Source organism: Nicotiana sylvestris, chromosome 3, assembly GCF_000393655.2.
Source record: "Nicotiana sylvestris chromosome 3, ASM39365v2, whole genome shotgun sequence".
Lineage (NCBI taxonomy): Eukaryota > Viridiplantae > Streptophyta > Magnoliopsida > Solanales > Solanaceae > Nicotiana > Nicotiana sylvestris.
This window is the reverse complement of record NC_091059.1, coordinates 177237236-177257340: the sequence shown is the minus strand read 5'-3', so window position 1 is coordinate 177257340 and position 20105 is coordinate 177237236. Positions and strand designations below refer to the sequence as shown.

Here is a 20105-nt window from a genome sequence, read left to right as displayed (position 1 = left end):
ATGAAAAACGTCTCATCAGAAGAAGAAGGGTTGTTGCTGTACTTCGTCGTCCTTGGAAATGATAGAATCGTCTGTTATAACTCTATATTCTACAGCAGTTTGTAGATTCACCATCTTCAATTTCTGTTGTTCAAGCCGTGTAACGCTTTTATAGACTTTGAGGAAAGCCTAGTTTGTGTAGAAATAGGATTCTCAAAGTTTCCAAAAATTCTAGGTTTCGGAAATTAAGGAAACAAAATGGTAACTTGAGAAGCACGGTAAGGGTTAGTGTAGAAAAAGGAATCTCAAATTTCCGAAAGTTTTGAAATAAAAGAAAATTTTGGCAACTTGAGATGCAAGTAAAGCAATTGTTGCCTAAATAAGTACGAGCGTACCAAATCTTACTCAACAAAATTTTCTAACTAATCTCACATCAAATTTCCTTCATTTAATTTTTTTGTTGTTCTGCATATCTTATTGCTCCTATTTGATTTTCAACTAGCTAGCTTTGTTGATTTAACAAAACAAAAGTTCCAATAAGAAGTGACATTTGGAATACTAATAAAGGCTAGCTGGACTTGCATAATTATTTAATGAGTTTGAGAGACCATATTTCAAATAATTTAAAAGGCAAATAGAAAATATGGCATTTAAAAGCTTCATGAAATGGACCGAAGTTATTGTTCAAAAATAATACTACAGTCAAACTTCTCTATAACATCATCGTTTGTTTCGAATTTTTTTGGCTTTTATATTGAATGATTGTTATACACCTATAACAGCATTTGGCATTTGAATATATTTTGGCTGTTATATAAAAAAATTATCCAAACATTAATTTTTTTTCTTTTTTTAATATTACATATAAAGGTAAAAAATATTTAAATTCAAAATCTCAAAAGATATGAATATTTCATGAATTAAAACTCTAAGGCACACAACTAAATATTTCAAGATTAATGGAAGAACTCTATAATTGTAGTTTGTTTCATAGATTCTAGTCTCTTACTAGCGATATAATGCTTGAATAGGCGAAGATTTGCATCCAAACTTTCAACAAAAGAATATCCAATTGCTTTTCCTCGAAGGCAATCAAAGAGCTTAACAATTGAATCTTTTAAGTATCTTTTGGCATTTTTCTAATGAAAAATATATCATTTGAAGATCTTCAAAAAAACATAATAATAATGTGCATATTTCATGAACGTACTGTTATCTTTAAGATATATATTTCTATTATAAGTTTTATATTAAAGTTATTAAATATTAGATTAAAATATTTAGATTATTATTAATAATAACATTAGAAAATTTACATGGCTATTATAGAAGGGTAATTTTACAAAGAGCGTATTGTCATAAAGATGGCTGCTATTGTTATCGGTAGAAAGCTGTTATAGAGAGGTAAAATATAACATAGAAATCGATTCTGAGAAAAATTAGGCTTTTATAGTGAATGACTGTTATATATGGATAGTGTTATAGAGATGTCTCCATTTACAATGAGCTCAATAAACCAACCGACATATAGGACTTCCTTTTATTTTTGGTAGATGCACATTGGGACCAAAAAGCTCTCTGATGTTGTCAATATTTGGGGAAATGACACCGTAAAGCCACGCTCAAAAAAACAGTCCGATATATCTATTTATATCTATATTATATTAAAACACGAAGGCCCTTAGTGAAATATTGTTCGCCTTTTTTACCCTTTAAAAATAAAGTTCACACTAAAAAATAGTCAATTAAGTATTTCTTAATATTTAGGACATGAAAATTCATTAAAACTGGTTATTAAATCTTTCCTTATTTAAACTACATACCTAAAATTTAGGACAATTTAGGACTTTAAAATTGATTAAAATTTTACCTTAACTAAATGTTTAAAAAGTTAATTATTTGGTATGTTAGTACAAAAGTTGTAGACGTTTATAGTTTCCGCAATTAAGTGACATCGTAATGACACTCTAATGTATTCATGATGAACAAAACAATTTTTAACATCAAATAAGTAATTTCTTTTAAGAATTATTTTACTTCATTTAGTATTTACAACAACTTAATTCTAATTATAGTATGTGATAAATAATGAGAGACAAAAATTAGAAATTACTTAATATATAGAAAAATAACATTTTACTTTTCTTTTTTTGTCTTCTCCAACTACTTTAGACTATTATAAAAGCATGAAACTTCAATACAAAATTGTTCGAGCTTTTTATTATTTAATAATAAATTTCACATTTGACAAAATCATCATTTAATTGTTACTTCTCATATTCAGGACGTTGAAATTAACCAAAGTTTAGACTATTAAATCTTTTCTATTTAAACTATATAGGAAATCCTAATATGTAGGAATATAATCACAATAAGATAAATTATATAAGTTGAGTAAGTTAATTTTCACAAGAATTTATAATTTTAAAAATTATTATTTTACCTGGAACAACAATAATCTAAGTGACATTAAAAGTCTTCCACTTCAAAATAACAAGAGACTAAAACTTAAAGTAAATTGTATAGAAGTCATACTCAGGAGCTCAAGATTATTTTCAGATTGCTAATTAAAATTTTAAGATTTAGGTTTGGTAATATTGAAAATGTTAGCTATTTAAGATTTTCTTTAAAAGAAATTGTTAATAACATATTTTCAAAAGTGTTATCATAGAGTTTCTTAGTTTCTTATAGTGTCAGATAAATTTATCTAACGAATAGCTATTGCATGTAATCACGAACAAATATCAAATTAGGAATGTGTGGCTAACTGATATTACCAATTACTATCAAGTTAAAGGAATTGACAACATATCGTAGCAAGTATCATCTTCTATCATGATAATGATTGAATCTACCTAGAAAGTGGCGTGAGAACCTAAATCTATTCCGAACGAAAGTCCAAATAACAAGGCACTTGTAGAGAATAGATCTTCTTTTATTGAGTTAGATAAATGTTATTAATGTTCATGACTCCCCCCCCCCCCCACAGTAATTTAGATAACGGAAAAGGGTTCAAAATGCCCCTAAACTATTGGAAAAGATTTAAAAATACCTTTCATCCACCTATTGGGCTAAAAATACCCCTCCATCCACTTTTTTAGTTTAGTTATGCCCTTTGACCATTAGGCCAATGTTAAATTAAAAATAATTATTATTCTTTTTGTAAAAAACTTTAAAAAAAATATTTTGTAAATTATTTTCGTTTTTTTAAACTAATGCACCAATAGTCCACTAATTTAATAAAGTCTTCTTATTTTTTTCGATTTTTACAAAAAACAATTCAGTTTTTACAACAAAAAAAATCCAGTTTTTTTAAAGCATTTTTTTTTGTAAAAACAGAAAAAAATGTTTTTAATAAAATATTTTCATTTTTGAAAAATATTTTTTTTTTTCATTTTTTCAGTTTTTTTAAAGCATTCCGTTTTATTTTCGTTTTTTTAAAAAACTGAAAAAGAATATTTTTCAAAAATGAAAATATTTTTTTTCAGTTTTTAAAAAACGAAAATATTTTATTAAAAACAATTTTTTTCTATTTTTACAAATAAAATGCCCTAAAAAAACTGGAAAAAAAGAATTTTTTTTTATATAAAAACTGAATTATTTTTTGTAAAAATTGAAAGAAAAAAGAAAAGACTTTACTAAATTAGTGGACTACTGGTGCATTAGTTTAAAAAAAATAAAAATATTTGTAAAATATTTTTTTAAAGTTTTACAAAAAGAATAATAATAATTTTTAATTTAGTATTGACCTAACAATCAAAGGGCATAAGTGAACCAAAAAGGTGGATGGAGGGGTATTTTTAGCCTAATAGGTGGATGAAGGATATTTTTAAACCTTTTCCAATAGTTTAGGAGCATTTTGAACCCTTTTCCGTAGATTTTTTAATTTTTGTTGATAATTCGAACACTTTTATACATGATATCTATGTAATTATTAAAAATTTATATTCATTGATATGAAATACATGCGCAACGCGCGTACCTTAAAGCTAGTTATATTAAAACCACGAAGGCCCTTAGCGAAATGTCGTTCGTCTTTTTTACCCTTTAAACATAAAGTTTATATTGGATAAAACTGTCATTCAACTTTTTCTTTTTTTTTAATATTTTAGACTTTAAAATCAGCTAAAATTTTGGTTATAAAAACTTTCCTTATTTGAACTAATTACGAAGTCATCACAATTAATTTCCTTTAAGACTTTCCTTATTAATTAACTGTGAAGTCATCAGAATGTAATTTGCTTTGCGGTTGTATTTGGATTTGGTTTGATTAGCCCGTGTCTATTAATTTCTGACATGTTATATTATTTATTATTTAGGTTTCCTTTATAACAAATATTACAGTCATCGTGAAATCCAAGTAAAAATTAGACTCTCAAAATATTTAGGTTTAGAAGTTATTTTTAAAAAACAAAAGAGTGTCGTGCGGTACCTTTTTATTCTAAGGCTTGGAATCTTTCTAAATTTTTACTCCTATCAATTATCCATGAAGGCTTTCTTTTAGATTATTTTTCTGTTTTACTTGGTGTCTGGTACCCGTATTAGAGCCCGACTATATATATTCGGATTCGTGCCACATATGGTCCCATTCGGAGGAAGCACTCCCTATTAAAAAAAAAATTCATAACCAGGGTTCGAACCCGAAACCTATGATTAAGGAAAGAGAAGTCTCATCTGTTGCACCATATCCTTTGGTGTTCTTTTTAACTTCTTTGTTGATTAAGCACTTAAGTGCAATTATCAACTCATTACATGAATCTATTGAAAGAAGTTTAGGTTCATGTAAGTTATAGTGTATCTAATTCGGAGTTGATTATCTTTAAGTTTCTTTCAACTTCATATTTCTCTTCCTCCTATTGCACTTATTTACATCATCTAAATGAACATATGTGTATAATTTGATTGAAGTATTTAAATATAGTTCAAAAGCATTTTGTTCACGAAGGTCTTAGCGAAATATCGTTCGTCTTATTTATCCTTTTAAAATAGAATTCACACTAGACAAAATAGTCATTTGATTATTCTTCTAGCTAATATTTAGGAGTTTGAAATTAAATAAGATTTATTACTTATTATACATTTCCTTACTTGAATTAAGTAAGAGGCCCTTATATTTAGTACTTTAAAATTATTAAAGATTTATCTTACATGAATTTAAAACTAAAGTATAATTAAATAACACCAAATGTTTATATGTTTTACCTTATATATGAATTTTATACAATTGAACTTTTTTTAACTCAAAACAATTGTATAATCATGCTAAATTTAGGTGAACAATTATGATGTAAAAAAATAAAATAAAGAAAAAATTAAAGATAGGGGAAGTAGATAGCTTTGTCCTTTATTCAAATCAGTATTTAACCTATAAATGCTATGAGTATTCTATATGAGATTGGTCCATTGGATATTAATTTTATTCATCGATCAATAATTTGCTTAGATATAAATATTTATATAGATTTTAAAATATTATTAGGAAAATAATTACGAAAATAATTAATAATAGCGAGAGAGCGAGAGAGCGAGAGAGAGGTAATTGGCAAAAGTCATTACTAACGTTACGACAAACATAAAGTGCAAATGTTTGATTTTTTATCATTTGACAAAAAAAATATTGAATAAAAATATAGTTATAATTAAATAATTATTTTATGCTATGCGCTAATATTAATAATTTAAATCCTCAAAAAATAAATTATTTTGATTAGTGATTAAAAAGGATAATTAAGTATTTGAATTGACTTTTTTTCCCCCCGGATTTGAATTAACTAACTGGAAAAATAATCTAATTTTATTCCTTTTTCAAATTCATCATATAAGTAAAATTATTTTTTAAGTTTACACAAATCTTAGAGTACATAAATTATTTTTCAGAATCAGCACTAAAGAAATCAGAATATAAAATAAAATTTAATTTAATTATTAAGAGTTAAAATTGGTTAAATGCAAACTTTAAGAAATAAGGATGAAATAGTAGAAGCCAAAATATATTTATAAAGAGATGTCAGGTGAAATACAATTTAACATATTTGTAAATAATATTAGTATAAGATATGTATAGTTACAAAATAATGTACAACTAATTTAACTAAATTCATCTTCTATGCATATTCAGAAGATATTTAATACAATTACTATGGGAAAAATTATTTTTATCATCTAAACAAATATTGCAGTTTATTTTAACGTCGTGTACATATTTTTAATTGATAGACACTATACACGGGTGCAAAGCACGTATACTAAAATTAGTACTATATTAAAAGCACGAAACCCTTAGCGAAATGTCGTTCGCCTTTTTTACCCGTTAAAAATATATTTTATATTGGAAAAAATAATAATTTGTTTATCTTCCTAATATCTAGGACTTCTAAATCAACTAAAATTTTTATTTATTATATCTTTCCTTATTTGATATATATATATATATAACTCACCACGTTGGAAAATATTGTAAGGAAAGGATTCGGCGGCAATAATGGTAAACGAATAGTATAACTAAAGTGAATTTTCAAGCTAAGTGATTTTAGCCAAACAAATTAAAATACTCTTAGTGGAAAGGAAATTGATAGCGTAGATTTATGAAATAATCCGCCTATTCTATTCCTTTTTTTCCTAAATATTACAAAAAGTATAGTTATAGCTGTGTCATAATTAAATTAAATAATTTATGTAAGGTAAATTTTAGTTAATATTAAAGTTATTTTCTACAGAATTCAAATAAGAAAAGATATAATAAATAAAATTTTAGTTGATTTAGAAGTCCTAAATATTAGGAAGATAAGCAAATTATTATTTAGTTCAGTATAAATATATTTTTAAAGAGTAAAAAAGGCGAACGGCATTATATAAATATTATACAAATTGATAAAGAGAATAATATATTGTTCGAGTAGGAAAAAGTTCAAAAATAATTCGCATCTTCTATACTATTTTAAAAGCATGAAAATTCAACAAATAATTAAGTCTTTGCATTAATAAATTAGCAAAAAAAAATCAATTCAATATTTTTCAAAATCATTATGTAAGTAAAATTATTTGTCAAGTTGATAAAACTTTTAAGGTGCATAAATTTATTTTCATTAGAACGATCGTGAAAGAAATAAGAAAATAGAGCAAAATCCATTATAATATAGTATTAAAAATTAAATTTGCTAAACATGCTAAGTTAAAGCATTAAGGATGTAACATAAGACAAAAGGTATTCAAAAGAAGTGTCGTTATCATTTTTCTTTATTTTTATATTTATTCCAATAAATGATAATTTCTTATATTTTTCAATATAGTATTATATATTTTTGTAATTCAGTATTAGTTACTTAAAACTTTTATGGTTATTTATTAATATTTTTCTACGAGGAGTTCTACCTCATCACTCACAAATTTCTACTATACTAAAAGATTCAAATTTTTCAATTTGTTTTGTTATCTTTAAATAATTGTGGTAAAAGTATTTTTGTGTTATTTGCTTATAGTATTTGGTAACAAAGATAACAATAATTTTCACAAGATATTTCACACCTCATAAATCATAGTAAGGGCATATAAAACTTACGTGGAGTATGATTTCTTTGTTTTATTGAGCTAGCTTAGTGAGATTAACATTCGTTATTTTAAGAACTTATATTTTTTCCTTTAATATTTTTTCAGTAACGAAAAATACATTATTTAATAATATTTACTTAATTTTTAAAATTTGTATATTCATTGACACGTGTAGGACACGCGCAAAGCGCGTACCCTAAGACTAGTATATATATATATATGTGTGTGTGTGTGTGTGTGTGTGTGTTATATTATAAAAAATTTATACACTTTTGCGGCTATCGAATATAAATAGTTTTGGTCACAGTCTAAACGTAATCTTTACCCTCAATATTTTCATTAAGGGATTTTTTACCTATATATACTACATTAGAAACTTATTTACCCTCACTGTTTAGGATTTAACTTAATTATAAGTTGATATACAATTTACCAATTATATACAAATTAGTATTAATGAGAATCCTATTATATTAGGAATTGAATAGGGAATTCCTTCTTTGCGCTCTTTCTTTGTGTCTCTCTTTCTTGCATTCTCTATCAGTATTCTTATATAAATATCTTCATGTGGATTAACTGAAGAAATAATACTAATGTTAAGTGAAAAAAAAGAGACAAGATTAGTACCTAGCAAAGTTCTTGCTTCAGATCCTATGAAAACGAGAAAGTAAGTAAGAAAGAAATTAGCTCAGATGAAGAGAATCATTTTAGTTATCATTCTTTTAGCCTTTTGGAATCAATAAACAACATAGTATTAAAGCGAGTAGATTCAATTGGAAACTATGTTAATCCATTAAAAACTTCATTGATAGTCATTATAAAGCTTCAAAACTTTTAATTGAAAATAGAATTTTATGAAATTATATTTTATTTGGATTAGGTGTTGTTGCAAATGATTGGGAATATCCATTGGAGTTTATATCTCAAATTTGAGACAATTTGAAGATTCGAGATGGTTTTGGTTGAAATTTCAGATTGAGACTCGAAAACGTAGACATGAACAAATTGTATATATTTTTTTATGTCGAATGTAGAAACGGTATACAAAATATCTACAACTTACATTTGCATATGAGTTGTATACAAATTGTAGTTTTTGATTGGATTCTGTACAAAAAAATATATTTATGTTGTAGATAAATTGTAGATTTTGACCGAATTTGTATATATTTTATAAAAACTTTTGTTACTTCCCGTAAATATGAAAACTTAGACAAAATGGGGTAAATATATTTAAAATCTTGTATATATACGAAAAAAGTCCCTTTCGAAAGACATGGAGGGCCTCTCAAGGGAAAGGCCCCAGGCCTAAACATCCTCTAGTAGGCAAACAGGAAGGGGCATTTGCATCTATACTCGCTTTTTGAGTCACGTTTTAACTTGTGCCCGTTTTGCACAAAAAGATTGCAAGCGTACCCACTTTTTCGCATAACTTCAGCATGCGGGGCTGAAGTAGCAAAGGCAATCACGCAAAACTTCAGCATTCTAGTAGACAGACCTGAAGTAGCAAGTGTGCTGAAGTTTTTGTTTGTAATTGTTGAACTTAAGCATAGTAGCTGTAGTTTTGTTCTCTATTTGCTGAAGTTTTTGTTTGTAATTGTTAAACTTAAGCATAGTAGCTGAAGTTTTGTTTTCTATTTGCTGAAGCTTTTGTTCGTAATTGCACTAAATAAGCTGAAGTTTTTTTTTTTGTCCCGGATTCATTAGTTTTGTCATTAAGCTTTTTCAAAAACTTCAGCAGAAGATGCTGAAGTTATTTAGTTCATTTATAAAAACTTCAGCACTAAATAAGCTAAAGTTTTTTTTGTCCTGGATAAACTTTTTCAAAAACTTCAGCAGAAGATGCTGAAGTTATTTAGTTCATTGTAAAAACTTCAACACTAAATAAGCTGAAGTTTTTTGTCTTGGATTCATTAGTTTTGTCATAAAGTTTTTTCAAAAACTTCAGCAGAAGATGCTGAAATTATTTAGTTCATTTGTAAAAACTCCAGCACTATATAAGCTGAAGTTTTTGAAAAAGCTTTCTAACATACTAGATAAATAATCACCTTATTCTTTCATAGCGATTACTACTATAAAATAATCAGATTGCCAACAATATCTAAATCATAAATTTTGGAAACAATAAACGTGAAAAGAACAGAATTACGTGAAAATATTTACAAATTATTGTCTACAAACTTACGTAATTATTTATAATTTTTTTTTAAATAATCTGATAAACATACTTATGACAATCATCCCATAAACTGAAGTTTTATAGCAGCACCAACAGCAGCAGAAGAAAGAAGCAAAAAAGAAGAAGAAGAAGAAGAAGAAGAAGAAGAAGAAGAAGAAGAAGAAAACAAAGGAGGAGAAGGAGGAGGAGAAAGGGGACTGGAGTTGTTTAAAAAGTGGGTACAAGTTAAAACTTTTTAAAAAAAATTGGTATAGATTAAATGGGGGACGCCCCGTGCAATTTTTACAAACAGGAAGCAGCATTTCAGGCCCAACGTACCAGAATTTCCAATTTCCAACCATTTCTTCTGGCGCTCATGGTAGCCGAATAAAATTTGAGATGCAAGCACGGCAATTGTGGCCTTATGAATTACAGTATACGAAAGGCGGTAAGGAATTGAATGGGAAAAAAATAATATTCTAACTAATGATCTCGCATCAAATTCCATTGTTTAATTAATTGTTTGTTGTTTTGCAAAATAATATGTAGGAAAATTGGACGATTTGCGTTCATTTTGCTCTAGTTTTGTAAATTTCCTACTATGTACTATGCTAAATAATTATGCTACGGCTATCACTTACTTTAACTCAACTGTGAACTTACTCATTCTTAGAAATCACAGCAAATTTCTTAAAATCACATTCTGCCTCAATAATATAATCGTAGTGGAAAAGAAGAAATCAAGAGCTAACTTAACTCTTTTTATCTAACATCACACTCTGCATGGCCAGAAAGAAACAGAATCAGTTGACTCTCGAACATCCTCAGATATGATACAATCTAGAAAAATTTGCGGCCATGGTAGCAAGATTTATGACTACCTTGTATCACACTCAGCAGTGAAGGTGTGCAGAGTTGCCCTAGACTATGTCCAACGGGTCCTTCATCTTGAAGTTTTTGGGGTCAATCTCTGTGTCAAGGCAGCTAAAGGAAGCAACTCTTTTGCAGCTGAATGTAGTAAAGCCAGGAATAACATCAAACAATGCTACTATTGTGTTCGATGCCGGCAGCTAGGCCAACAGAGGATGAGAGTGAATTCTGTCACCTCTTTGTTCTTATATGAGTGCTGCAGGGAAGGGGTCGAGGAGGTCGTGAAGCATTTTCAGCTAGCTGAAAAGAGTTATTTGTAAAATGTCATCACGTGGCAGAACAAAGATGCAATCCTTGTTCTGGCTCTCTGATAACGCTGCATTATCTCTTCCCATGCTATCGCCCCATTGATGGAGCTTTCCTAGCCTCAATCCTTAAATTAAGATAAACCATCAGCCAGAAAATAAGTACTTAATTGGGAATGCTTGCATGCAAACTTGCTAGTATCTCATAGTGTAATTGACACTGATTTTTTTAAACAGTAATTGGGAGAAGTATGATTAAATTGTACCATCACAAAGTTATCCTCTCTATCTATCTGCTCTATAAACACTCTGCATAATTTAATTGTTAAAGATATATTATTGTGGTTTGCTTATATTATCATTAATTATCTAATCACAAAGCACATAATAGTGACAACTCCCATATGAAGTGTTTGTTGCATCTACAAGTTCGCTTTCTTGATCGGTCATTTTGTAAACTTAAGGATGATTACAGGAAGGTGCTTTGACACTAAGGAGACATTGGATGCTTTAGAAAAAAAAGGCTATTAGCTCAAAACATGTTGCTAATGTATATTTTAATTATATGGTACATGGAATCTTGAAAAATTAGAAACATCTTCCATTAGTTAACTCTTACTATACATGTGATCCAAGTTTTTCCGGCTAAATGGGCGGATTTATAACAAAGAAAATGAAATATCTCTAAATTTGGTCCCCTCTCTGGTCCACAGGGCTAGGGTGGCTACAAAAAGCAATGGGATCTTATTTCTCATTGATTCTAACATACGAAGAGACAAAATTGAGGGTAGTCCTCCTAATTCAATAACTCACAAAATTCAACTTCTGATGTTGGCCTTGACCTAAGCATAATCATTAATTTATATGCAGTTTCCACAGTGCACATGTCATTTTTTTCTTTTCCCAACAAACAATTTGTTGAGAGTTTCAACGTGCAAGAAGATGGTGGTTTCAATTCTGTATAAATACACCAATACGAAAGTATTACCTTCAAAATTGAGGAGTCCAAAAGTTGAAGAAAAATGGATAACCCAATTCCACCACTGACTAAAAAATTGGACGGGAAAATTGCCATTATTACCGGAGGAGCAAGCGGAATCGGCGAAGCCACCTCACGTCTCTTTGCTCAACATGGAGCTAAAGTTGTAATTGCTGACATCCAAGAAGAAAAGGGTCGGTCAGTAGCAGAATCCATCGGCTCCAATCACTGCATTTTCATCAAATGCGACGTCACGGACGAGCAACAGATCCAATCCTTGGTACAATCAACGGTGGAGATTCACGGTCGGGTCGATATCATGTTCAGCAATGCTGGAATTGCAAGCACCAACGACCACGAACAAGACATACTAGGTTTTAACCTCGATGCATTAGACAATCTATTCGCGATCAATGTTCGGGGATCGGTGGCGTGTGTGAAGCACGCGGCGAAGGCTATGGTGGAAGGTGGCGTGAAAGGGAAGATAATATGCACGGGGAGCGTGACCGCGACGATGGGAGTAACCAAGCAGATAGATTACGCAATGTCTAAGCACGCAATACTAGGATTGGTTAAATCTGCAAGTAAAGGACTGGGTAAGTACGGCATACGCGTAAACTGTGTTTCTCCTGCGGCAGTGGCAACACCTTTGCTAGAGAAATCAATGAAGATGAGTGTGGAGGAGATAGAGAAGCTGTTTGATTCCTTCAATTGCTTGAAAACTGGGGCGGCTATAAAAGCTTCTAATGTAGCAGATGCAGTCTTGTTTTTGGCTTCGGACGACTCACTGTTTGTCACCGGCCATAATTTGGTTGTAGATGGAGGTTTTCATCCTCCTGCGTGATTCTTGCTCGGGCTCTAGTGGTGGTTTTCATGCCAGTTTAACTTCGGGCTTAGATTTCCTCTTGTATCTTTGTTTGGGCTCATGGGCTTGGGTTTGTAAATCTGCGTATTCCAAAATAAGAGAAAGTGAATATGGTATTTTTTTTTTATTATTATTATTATTGAATATGCTTCGAGATCCTCACGGAGCGGTATTCAAATTAAGACTACAATCATACAGATTCCATACATACTTCAATATTGGACTGGTCCTTGAATAGTTTAAAATGATGTGGTGGCCAAGATATGTTTCTCCAGTAACAGCTAGATGAGGATGTAACAGTTCAGAAATTTAAGCTAAAAGTGATGTCCTTCTAGGGGCAGCGTGGTGACCAAAATTATTCAATTCCGATCGAAGCAGTGTAAGTTCAAATTTAGTTCAATTGAGTTTCCTCTCCTTTTCCTTCTATTTAAACTAAAAAGACCTCCTGTATGACCCATAAATTAGATTTAGGTTTTTATACAATTAGATTTATAGAAAAATAGGGTTAAACATAGTCAATATCAATATTTCAATAGCACATCTAGCACTTTTAGGGCGAATATTTAATATGTAGTACTCCCTCCGGTCCACAATAAGTGACCAATTTGCTCTAAGCACGCCCATTAAGAAAATATTAAATTCTATACAAAAATACCTAGCATGACTAAACTACCCTTAATTAAATATTTAATGTGAGGAGTAAGAAAACTTTTTAGGGATACGTACATAAAAGTAATTTTGTAAAAACAAATTGAATTTTTTCTTGATTATATAAATTGACACTTATTTTGGACCAAAATAAAAAAGTAAATTGATTACTTATTGTTGACCGGAGGGAGTATTAGACAATATTATCTTAAAACACCGATGAGCAATAAAAGCTTATAAACTTCAAAGGCAGTCATGAATGATAACAAAGGGTTTTTGAGTAATAAGGGAGATAAAGTTCACATGGCAAGGATGAGATTTCCCAATATGCTTTCTGACACTGATGGATTGTGATAAGCAGTTGAGTGTTCCGATTCTTCTTGGATCGAGAGAGAAAGGTAAAAGAAAAGAAGCGTAAAGTTAGGCTTTGATTCTATTCAATAAAGAGAAATCTTGCACAAAGAATGTCAATGATATCCTTAAAAAAAATGTTTGATCCCCTTCTTGAACTACATCTCTTCCTATTTATAAGGATACATGGTCACAAGTCCTAGATAGTAAAACAGAAAAGAATATCCGTTAGAATATCCCTAGGGAATCCAAATCCTATGATGGTCGTCACTTCGTACTGAAAGCGGGTGCTCGCCTTTGTCCTCATTTTCTGCCAAGCCATCTCGACCTCGACTACTATTCATCTTTCTTGCCTGACTTCGACGTTTTAGGGTCAGGCTGACTCATCACAACGTTCAAAGGCTTTATCGACGTTGACAGGGTCAAACACATAAAATGAAGTTTTTTGCCCATACAGTTAGTCTCTCTGCTTGTTGAGGTAGACGTACCGGACGGGCTTGATAAGTGAATATCAAATTATCAATGGTCATGATCGTGGTCAGAGGCGGATGATATGGCATTACGGGAGCCACGTATTTTAGACTCTTGTCGCCTTGATTTTTCCGGGTGATCTTCGGGGAGAAAACTGACGTAGATAGGACGTAACATCATTCGTCATGATGACGTTGGTTCTCGATGCATCGCGTTAAGACATGTGTAGCTTGTGGATTGAGTTTGTCGTTTCTCCTGCGGCTGCAATCATGACGGAGTCGCTTCGAATCCCAAGGTCCCTCCTTTAAAATGAGGGATGATCACCGCAATTCAAACTCTTTCTTTACTTCCATTGCTTCAGTTTTCTTCATCTCCCTTTCAGACCTTCATTCCTAAAGTTTTCCTCTATTTTCTCATCTTTTTCCCTTCATAAATTCCCCAAATTTAACAATCATGTCTAACACACCTTCTGATATTCGTGATGGAAAAGTTTCTAGCACAAATGTAGAGATTCAGGCTACTCTACTAGCGGTTGTGGCCTCCGTTTATGGAGGAGATGCCTCCACCGCCGTTAAAGCAGAGGTTCTTTAATCAGTAGAAGAAATTATTCCTCGCAGCCCCGACGTGAAATCAAACTTTCAACGGCAGTTGGAGGCGGTGGCAGAGGTTTTCTAATCTTCTTTAATGGCTAAACGATTGGCAAGGACGAATTGTATACCTACCCTCTAGTTTACTACACCCTTTACGCCTACCCCTTCACCATCGGTTATTCTCTTCCTCTTTCCCCTTTGGTGAAGGAGTTTTTCCGCCACTACCGGATCTGCCAACTCAACTTGTGCCCTTGGTTTACAAGGTGGTCAAGATGTTATCTAAATTCGCAGAGCTGACCAATGTCGAGATTACTCTATGACATTGTACATCTGTTCATGCCAACTTTCTATCATGGCACGATGTTGAACACTCGCCATCGTGGAAGCAAATCACTGGTCATCAAGATGGATGACAAGGGTAGTCGACAATTTTGGCTCGAATTCTTTTCGTCAAGACCAAGTTCGTAGTGTCCGACGCCACAAACTTTCTAGAGGCTTGGAACCACGCTCGTAAGTGCTTTTCTTGCCTGCGTTTCTTCATACGATTGTGAGTTTTAACTCTGTGGAATAAATTTTCTTGTTTTGAAGCTACCTCACGGAGCCTCCAGTTGGTAACACACCTCCCAATTAGGTTAAGAGGGTCCTTCATTGACTGCGGGGATCCGTGATTGGTCGAGTTGTTAGCATAAGTACAAACCAGCTCTCCCTCCGAAAAGTAATGTCATTTTTTAGATGGTGTTGTGGTTGTATTCGCCCTATTATTGTGCTCATTTTTATATTTCTTTCCGGGCCACGCCAAGGAGGTTGCTAAAGGGAATTTGGCGCTGACGCCTTCTTTCAAGAGAATGAGGAGTGTCGTTTCCTCTACTCTTACGCCCATTTAGACCACTATGTCAATTCTTTATTTGGCTCCCCCTTGTGTTTAAGACGAGGAGGTTTCTCCGCGTGACACAGACCTGAGTCCTAGGAAGAGGAAGGTCATAGATGGGAGAGATGGTGTTCCAGTAGCAGTTGACCTATCGGAAGTCTCCCCTGAGGTCGTGGTGCAAGATATCGTGGTGACATTGGTCTAGGAAGGTGTAGGGACAACCTCATCAGCGCCTAGGTTAGAGGAATTCGATGTTGCTGCTTCTCTTTGACCCGAAGGGGATGAGGTCGCTATGAATACTGCTAATGATAGTCCCGCAAGTCCTGGGTATAGGGATATTTCATCTTTTGGACCAGTTTTGGAAGCTTCACCTACTAACAAGAGGAAATACAAGATGCCCGCCGAGTAGGACAAGAAGCGGGTTAAGCTTTTTCGCGATAAATCTGATTTCGACTTTAAACCTGAAGATCATGAGATGATTGATAGTGGGACAACTCAAATTGAAGTCAAAGTGGAAGGGGGGTCGCGGACTATCACGATCCCAGTACGTGGTTCAGGCATTTGGCCCCATCTGCTCTGTTGTCGAGCACCAAACTCTCAAAGAGCTTAGTGACAGTAGTCTTTCCAAGGGGCATCGCCGGCCTTGTTCCCCTCGTATGATACATATTCCTATGGGGTCGGGAACTTAATGACTTGGTACATGTTGGAGGGGACTGCCCTCATGGGGAGTATCCATAGTCGACCTATGATGGCGTTATACGTCATGTCCTGATCCATGATGTGGAATGTAGTCTCCAGTGTTACCCCGCCGGCGAGGACAGGGAGTGCGATCTCGCCCGAAGTTCATCAACTACATTGTTATAACTAAGTATAATGTAGCGCGAAACTAAAACCAGATAATGCATGCTCCGCTTTCATTTTCCACCATAATGCTCTTAATATCAGTATCAAGAATTCGTAAAGTAATGACAGGTCCATCATTACGAGGGAAAGTCAAACCGTAGACATCTGACTCATCGAAGATGATACTCTCTTCTATGCCGTCATATCATTTGTGGGTGATCAATCTCTTAAGTTTGTGAGTGGTGGTGAACTTAATGCCATTGATGGAGGCGTTGTCACTACCCCTAATAATCATGTTGATGATGCGAGCAGGAGAGGGCGGCTTTGGTGGGACTGGACGTTTTCGGCCCTTTGCTAAGGTGTTCCTGCCTTTGTCACTAAGCAACTCTTTGCGGTGTCCTTGTTGCAGCAGGTTCTCCACTTCTAACCTTAGAGCGTGGCAGTCTCCCGTCTTATGTCCACGGGCTTAGTGGAACTCATAGAACTCGTTTGACATCATGGTGCTTGGGTCAGACCTCATCTTTAGTGTCCATTCACCTTTGGTCCGAGCTTCTCGAGTGCGTAGACCACCTCTGTAGGTGACACACAATGAGCAGATAGTAAAGGGAACATACCTCGGTCATTTCTATAGACGTATGATCTTGGCCTGGAGGGGTCTTCTTTGCACCGGAAGTTGGGGACGAGTGGCCTGATATAAGGTTGATGCTGATCTCTGCCTGATCGCGGCATTGGAGGGTCTCTCCTTGTGTTGTCCCTATATTCACTCCTGGGATTGGATTGCACGAAGATGAGTCGTCGATTGGCCCATCGAGGTGTTCACCATCTGTCCTAACCTCGGTACAATAGTCATTATGGATTTGTCCTAATTCGGAACTCTTTCCCACGAGCACCCATGACTTTAAAATTTTAGATCCGTCACTGATCGAGAGTCTACCAGAAACAACCTCTTTATTCTTATAAGATAGGGGTAAAATTTGCGTACACACTACCCTCCTCAGATCCCAATTTCACTAGAGTTTTTTTTTGGTTGTTGTTATTGTTTTATGCTTCCTCGTTTTTTGTTTCTGCTGGTGTGTTTATATAGGTATTATAGAAGGAAACAAGAAGACAAGTTTTTGGGAGCACTACTAGAGCTTGTTTTTAAGTCATTTTTTAGCTTATTAAGGTGTTTGACAAACTTAAAATCTGCTTAAAGGTCAAATGCTTTTAAGCCAAAAGGTCCAAATTAAGCTAAAAGTGATAAGTTGGGTAATCCCAACTTTTTTTTTTCTAGTTTAAAAGTCATTCCTCTTTGACCAAGTATTTTACATTGTTATCCCTGATACTTATGTATAATTTCCAAAATACCCCAATCTTTACTTTTTCTCCTTTCCTCCGCCATTTTTAATCTTTGCCTTCCAAATTCCATAATCTTTTCTTTTTCTCCTTTCCTTTGCCATTTCCAATTTGTACCTTCCAAATTCCATCACTGCCGAACTCTTTTGGTTTTGGATTCATGAGAGTGAAAAATAGTGTTTTATTCTTTGTTTGAAGTTGTAAACGTAAAGCCAACTGTAGCTTTGTAAATGTTTGATACATTTAATATTTTATATACATTGTTTTGTTTTAGTTTCTTTTTGGTTCCATAACATTTTTTTTTAAAAGATTGCTGTTGAATCCCTCATTTTTTTAAATTGGTGAAACTATATTCTAAATCAAATTTTTCAATGAGTCTACATGTTAACAAAGAATTTGAAGCTATGAGCCGAAAAATATTTTTTGGTGAAATAATAGATTATTGCATGTTATTTAAATAAATAATTTATATTTAGGCAATCAGTTTAAATTGAAAATGAACTAAATTATAATTTTTTTGTATATGTATTAATTTAGAATAAAATATTATCGTAATCATTTTTTTTATAGTGTTAACAATTTTAAGGATATTTCAGTCATTTTAATAGAAACAAGTGTTTATCAGCACTTATTTACCAAACACTTCAACAATTTTTTTTATGTTTCAGCATTTTTATCCAAACACTTAACTGCTTATTTATAATACAAGGTTCAACACTTAAAAGTACTTTTAAGCACTTATACTTAAAAGCCACTTTTTTTAAGCCAATCCAAACGGGTTCCTATACAGTTTGTCAAATATTATCATAGTTAATCATAAAATTATCAGTTTTAAGTGTTTTATTGAAGCAGTGGCAATTAAAAACCACTTTTTCCCCATAACGGTGCATGTCCAAATACGCTAAAGGTTAGCGATTGTGGCAGTAGCGATATGTCCAAGTAATTGACGTATGATAAACTTTTTCATTTTTCTTTTCCTTATCAAGATTAATAAAAAAACAGATAGATTATTTTCTTTGTTTTCCATATATAGGAATATTTATGATCGTTTAGTTCACATATCAGTTATGTATAAGATCAAAATATATGAATTATACGTAATAAATAATGATAATAATAATAATAATTGTACACATTAATTGTCTACTTTACCATTATTATTATTTTCCGGTGTTTCTTATTCAAGTGTTACGGCTATTATATTTTTATTTTATTTTTTTAAATTGTACATAAAAAACAATCATGTTGAAATTATGAATTTTAGTAATGCAGAGTTAATATAAAACTTATACATGTTATATTTGTTATGTAAAAATTATACATGTTATATTTGTTATGTAAAAATTATACATGTTATTGATATAAAATTTTATGTTAGAAACGGCATTTTATATGTGATATTGGATTTATTTCTCGTGGACATCAATTAAATGACTTGCCACGACAAATTTAGGTTATGAAAATATGACCCGCTCAATCACCTAGATTGCGGGTTGGACTGGATGTATATTCACTGCCAACAATCTTTAGGCACAGCCATAGTTAGTCTAGCTAAAAGCTTTGGTTTATAAGAAAACAAATCAAAACATAAGAAATATTTGTTGAATTTAGTTTGTTTGATATTATAATGACAAATCAAATTGTCCTATAAATTGAATCTGATAAGTCAATAAATTATAGTAATAGAAAATCAAATAAATGAGAAATTATTTTGAGTTGGGTGAGTTAGATTATTTAACCCAGACTGAACTAAAGAACTATAGTAGAACAGATTATAATTCAACTCTTTCACTGATTATATTTTACTTGTTTCAACTCGTCAAATGTAAGTCAATCTGCTCCTTTGATGCCCCTAGAAATGACCACTTAAACTAAGATATAATTGGGCAGACTGTTGTTGGAAAATGAAACTTTGGTTAATTAGAATAGATATAATTGGGCAAACTGCTTTGATTAATTAGAATATCTGGGCATATAATTAAATGGTTAGTCTAGGTAAAACATTCAATGACAAGTTGATCGGGTAATTAAGGAAACATTCCTGGAGCGAATAAGATGGTGGCTTTTCTGATTAGAGAATGGCCAGCCAATAACCTTTAGCATAATGCCACAATATCTTTGTTAAACTAGCTCCCATTAGTGATTAATTTTTTCCATAGTCCAAGGGCGGTTTCCTCCCCGAAATACTTTTAAATCAACACTAGTGGACAACATACGCTGAGCTGGATACCCTACCCATACCCCTGAGGTACATGGCGTCCCTTCAATATATTCAAGAGTCCAATTATATATCTC

At 32.2% G+C, this 20105-nt stretch overlaps 1 protein-coding gene across 1 annotated transcript; it reads left to right on the top strand.

The window, feature by feature from the left end:
- The first annotated feature begins 11561 nt into the window (after nucleotides 1-11561).
- On the top strand, nucleotides 11562-13119 carry LOC104223911 (short-chain dehydrogenase reductase 3b-like). Its single transcript, XM_009775443.2, has one exon. It carries the CDS (start codon nucleotides 11883-11885, stop codon nucleotides 12681-12683), a length of 801 nt encoding a protein of 266 aa, XP_009773745.1. The 5' UTR covers nucleotides 11562-11882; the 3' UTR covers nucleotides 12684-13119.
- The last annotated feature ends 6986 nt before the right edge of the window (nucleotides 13120-20105 follow it).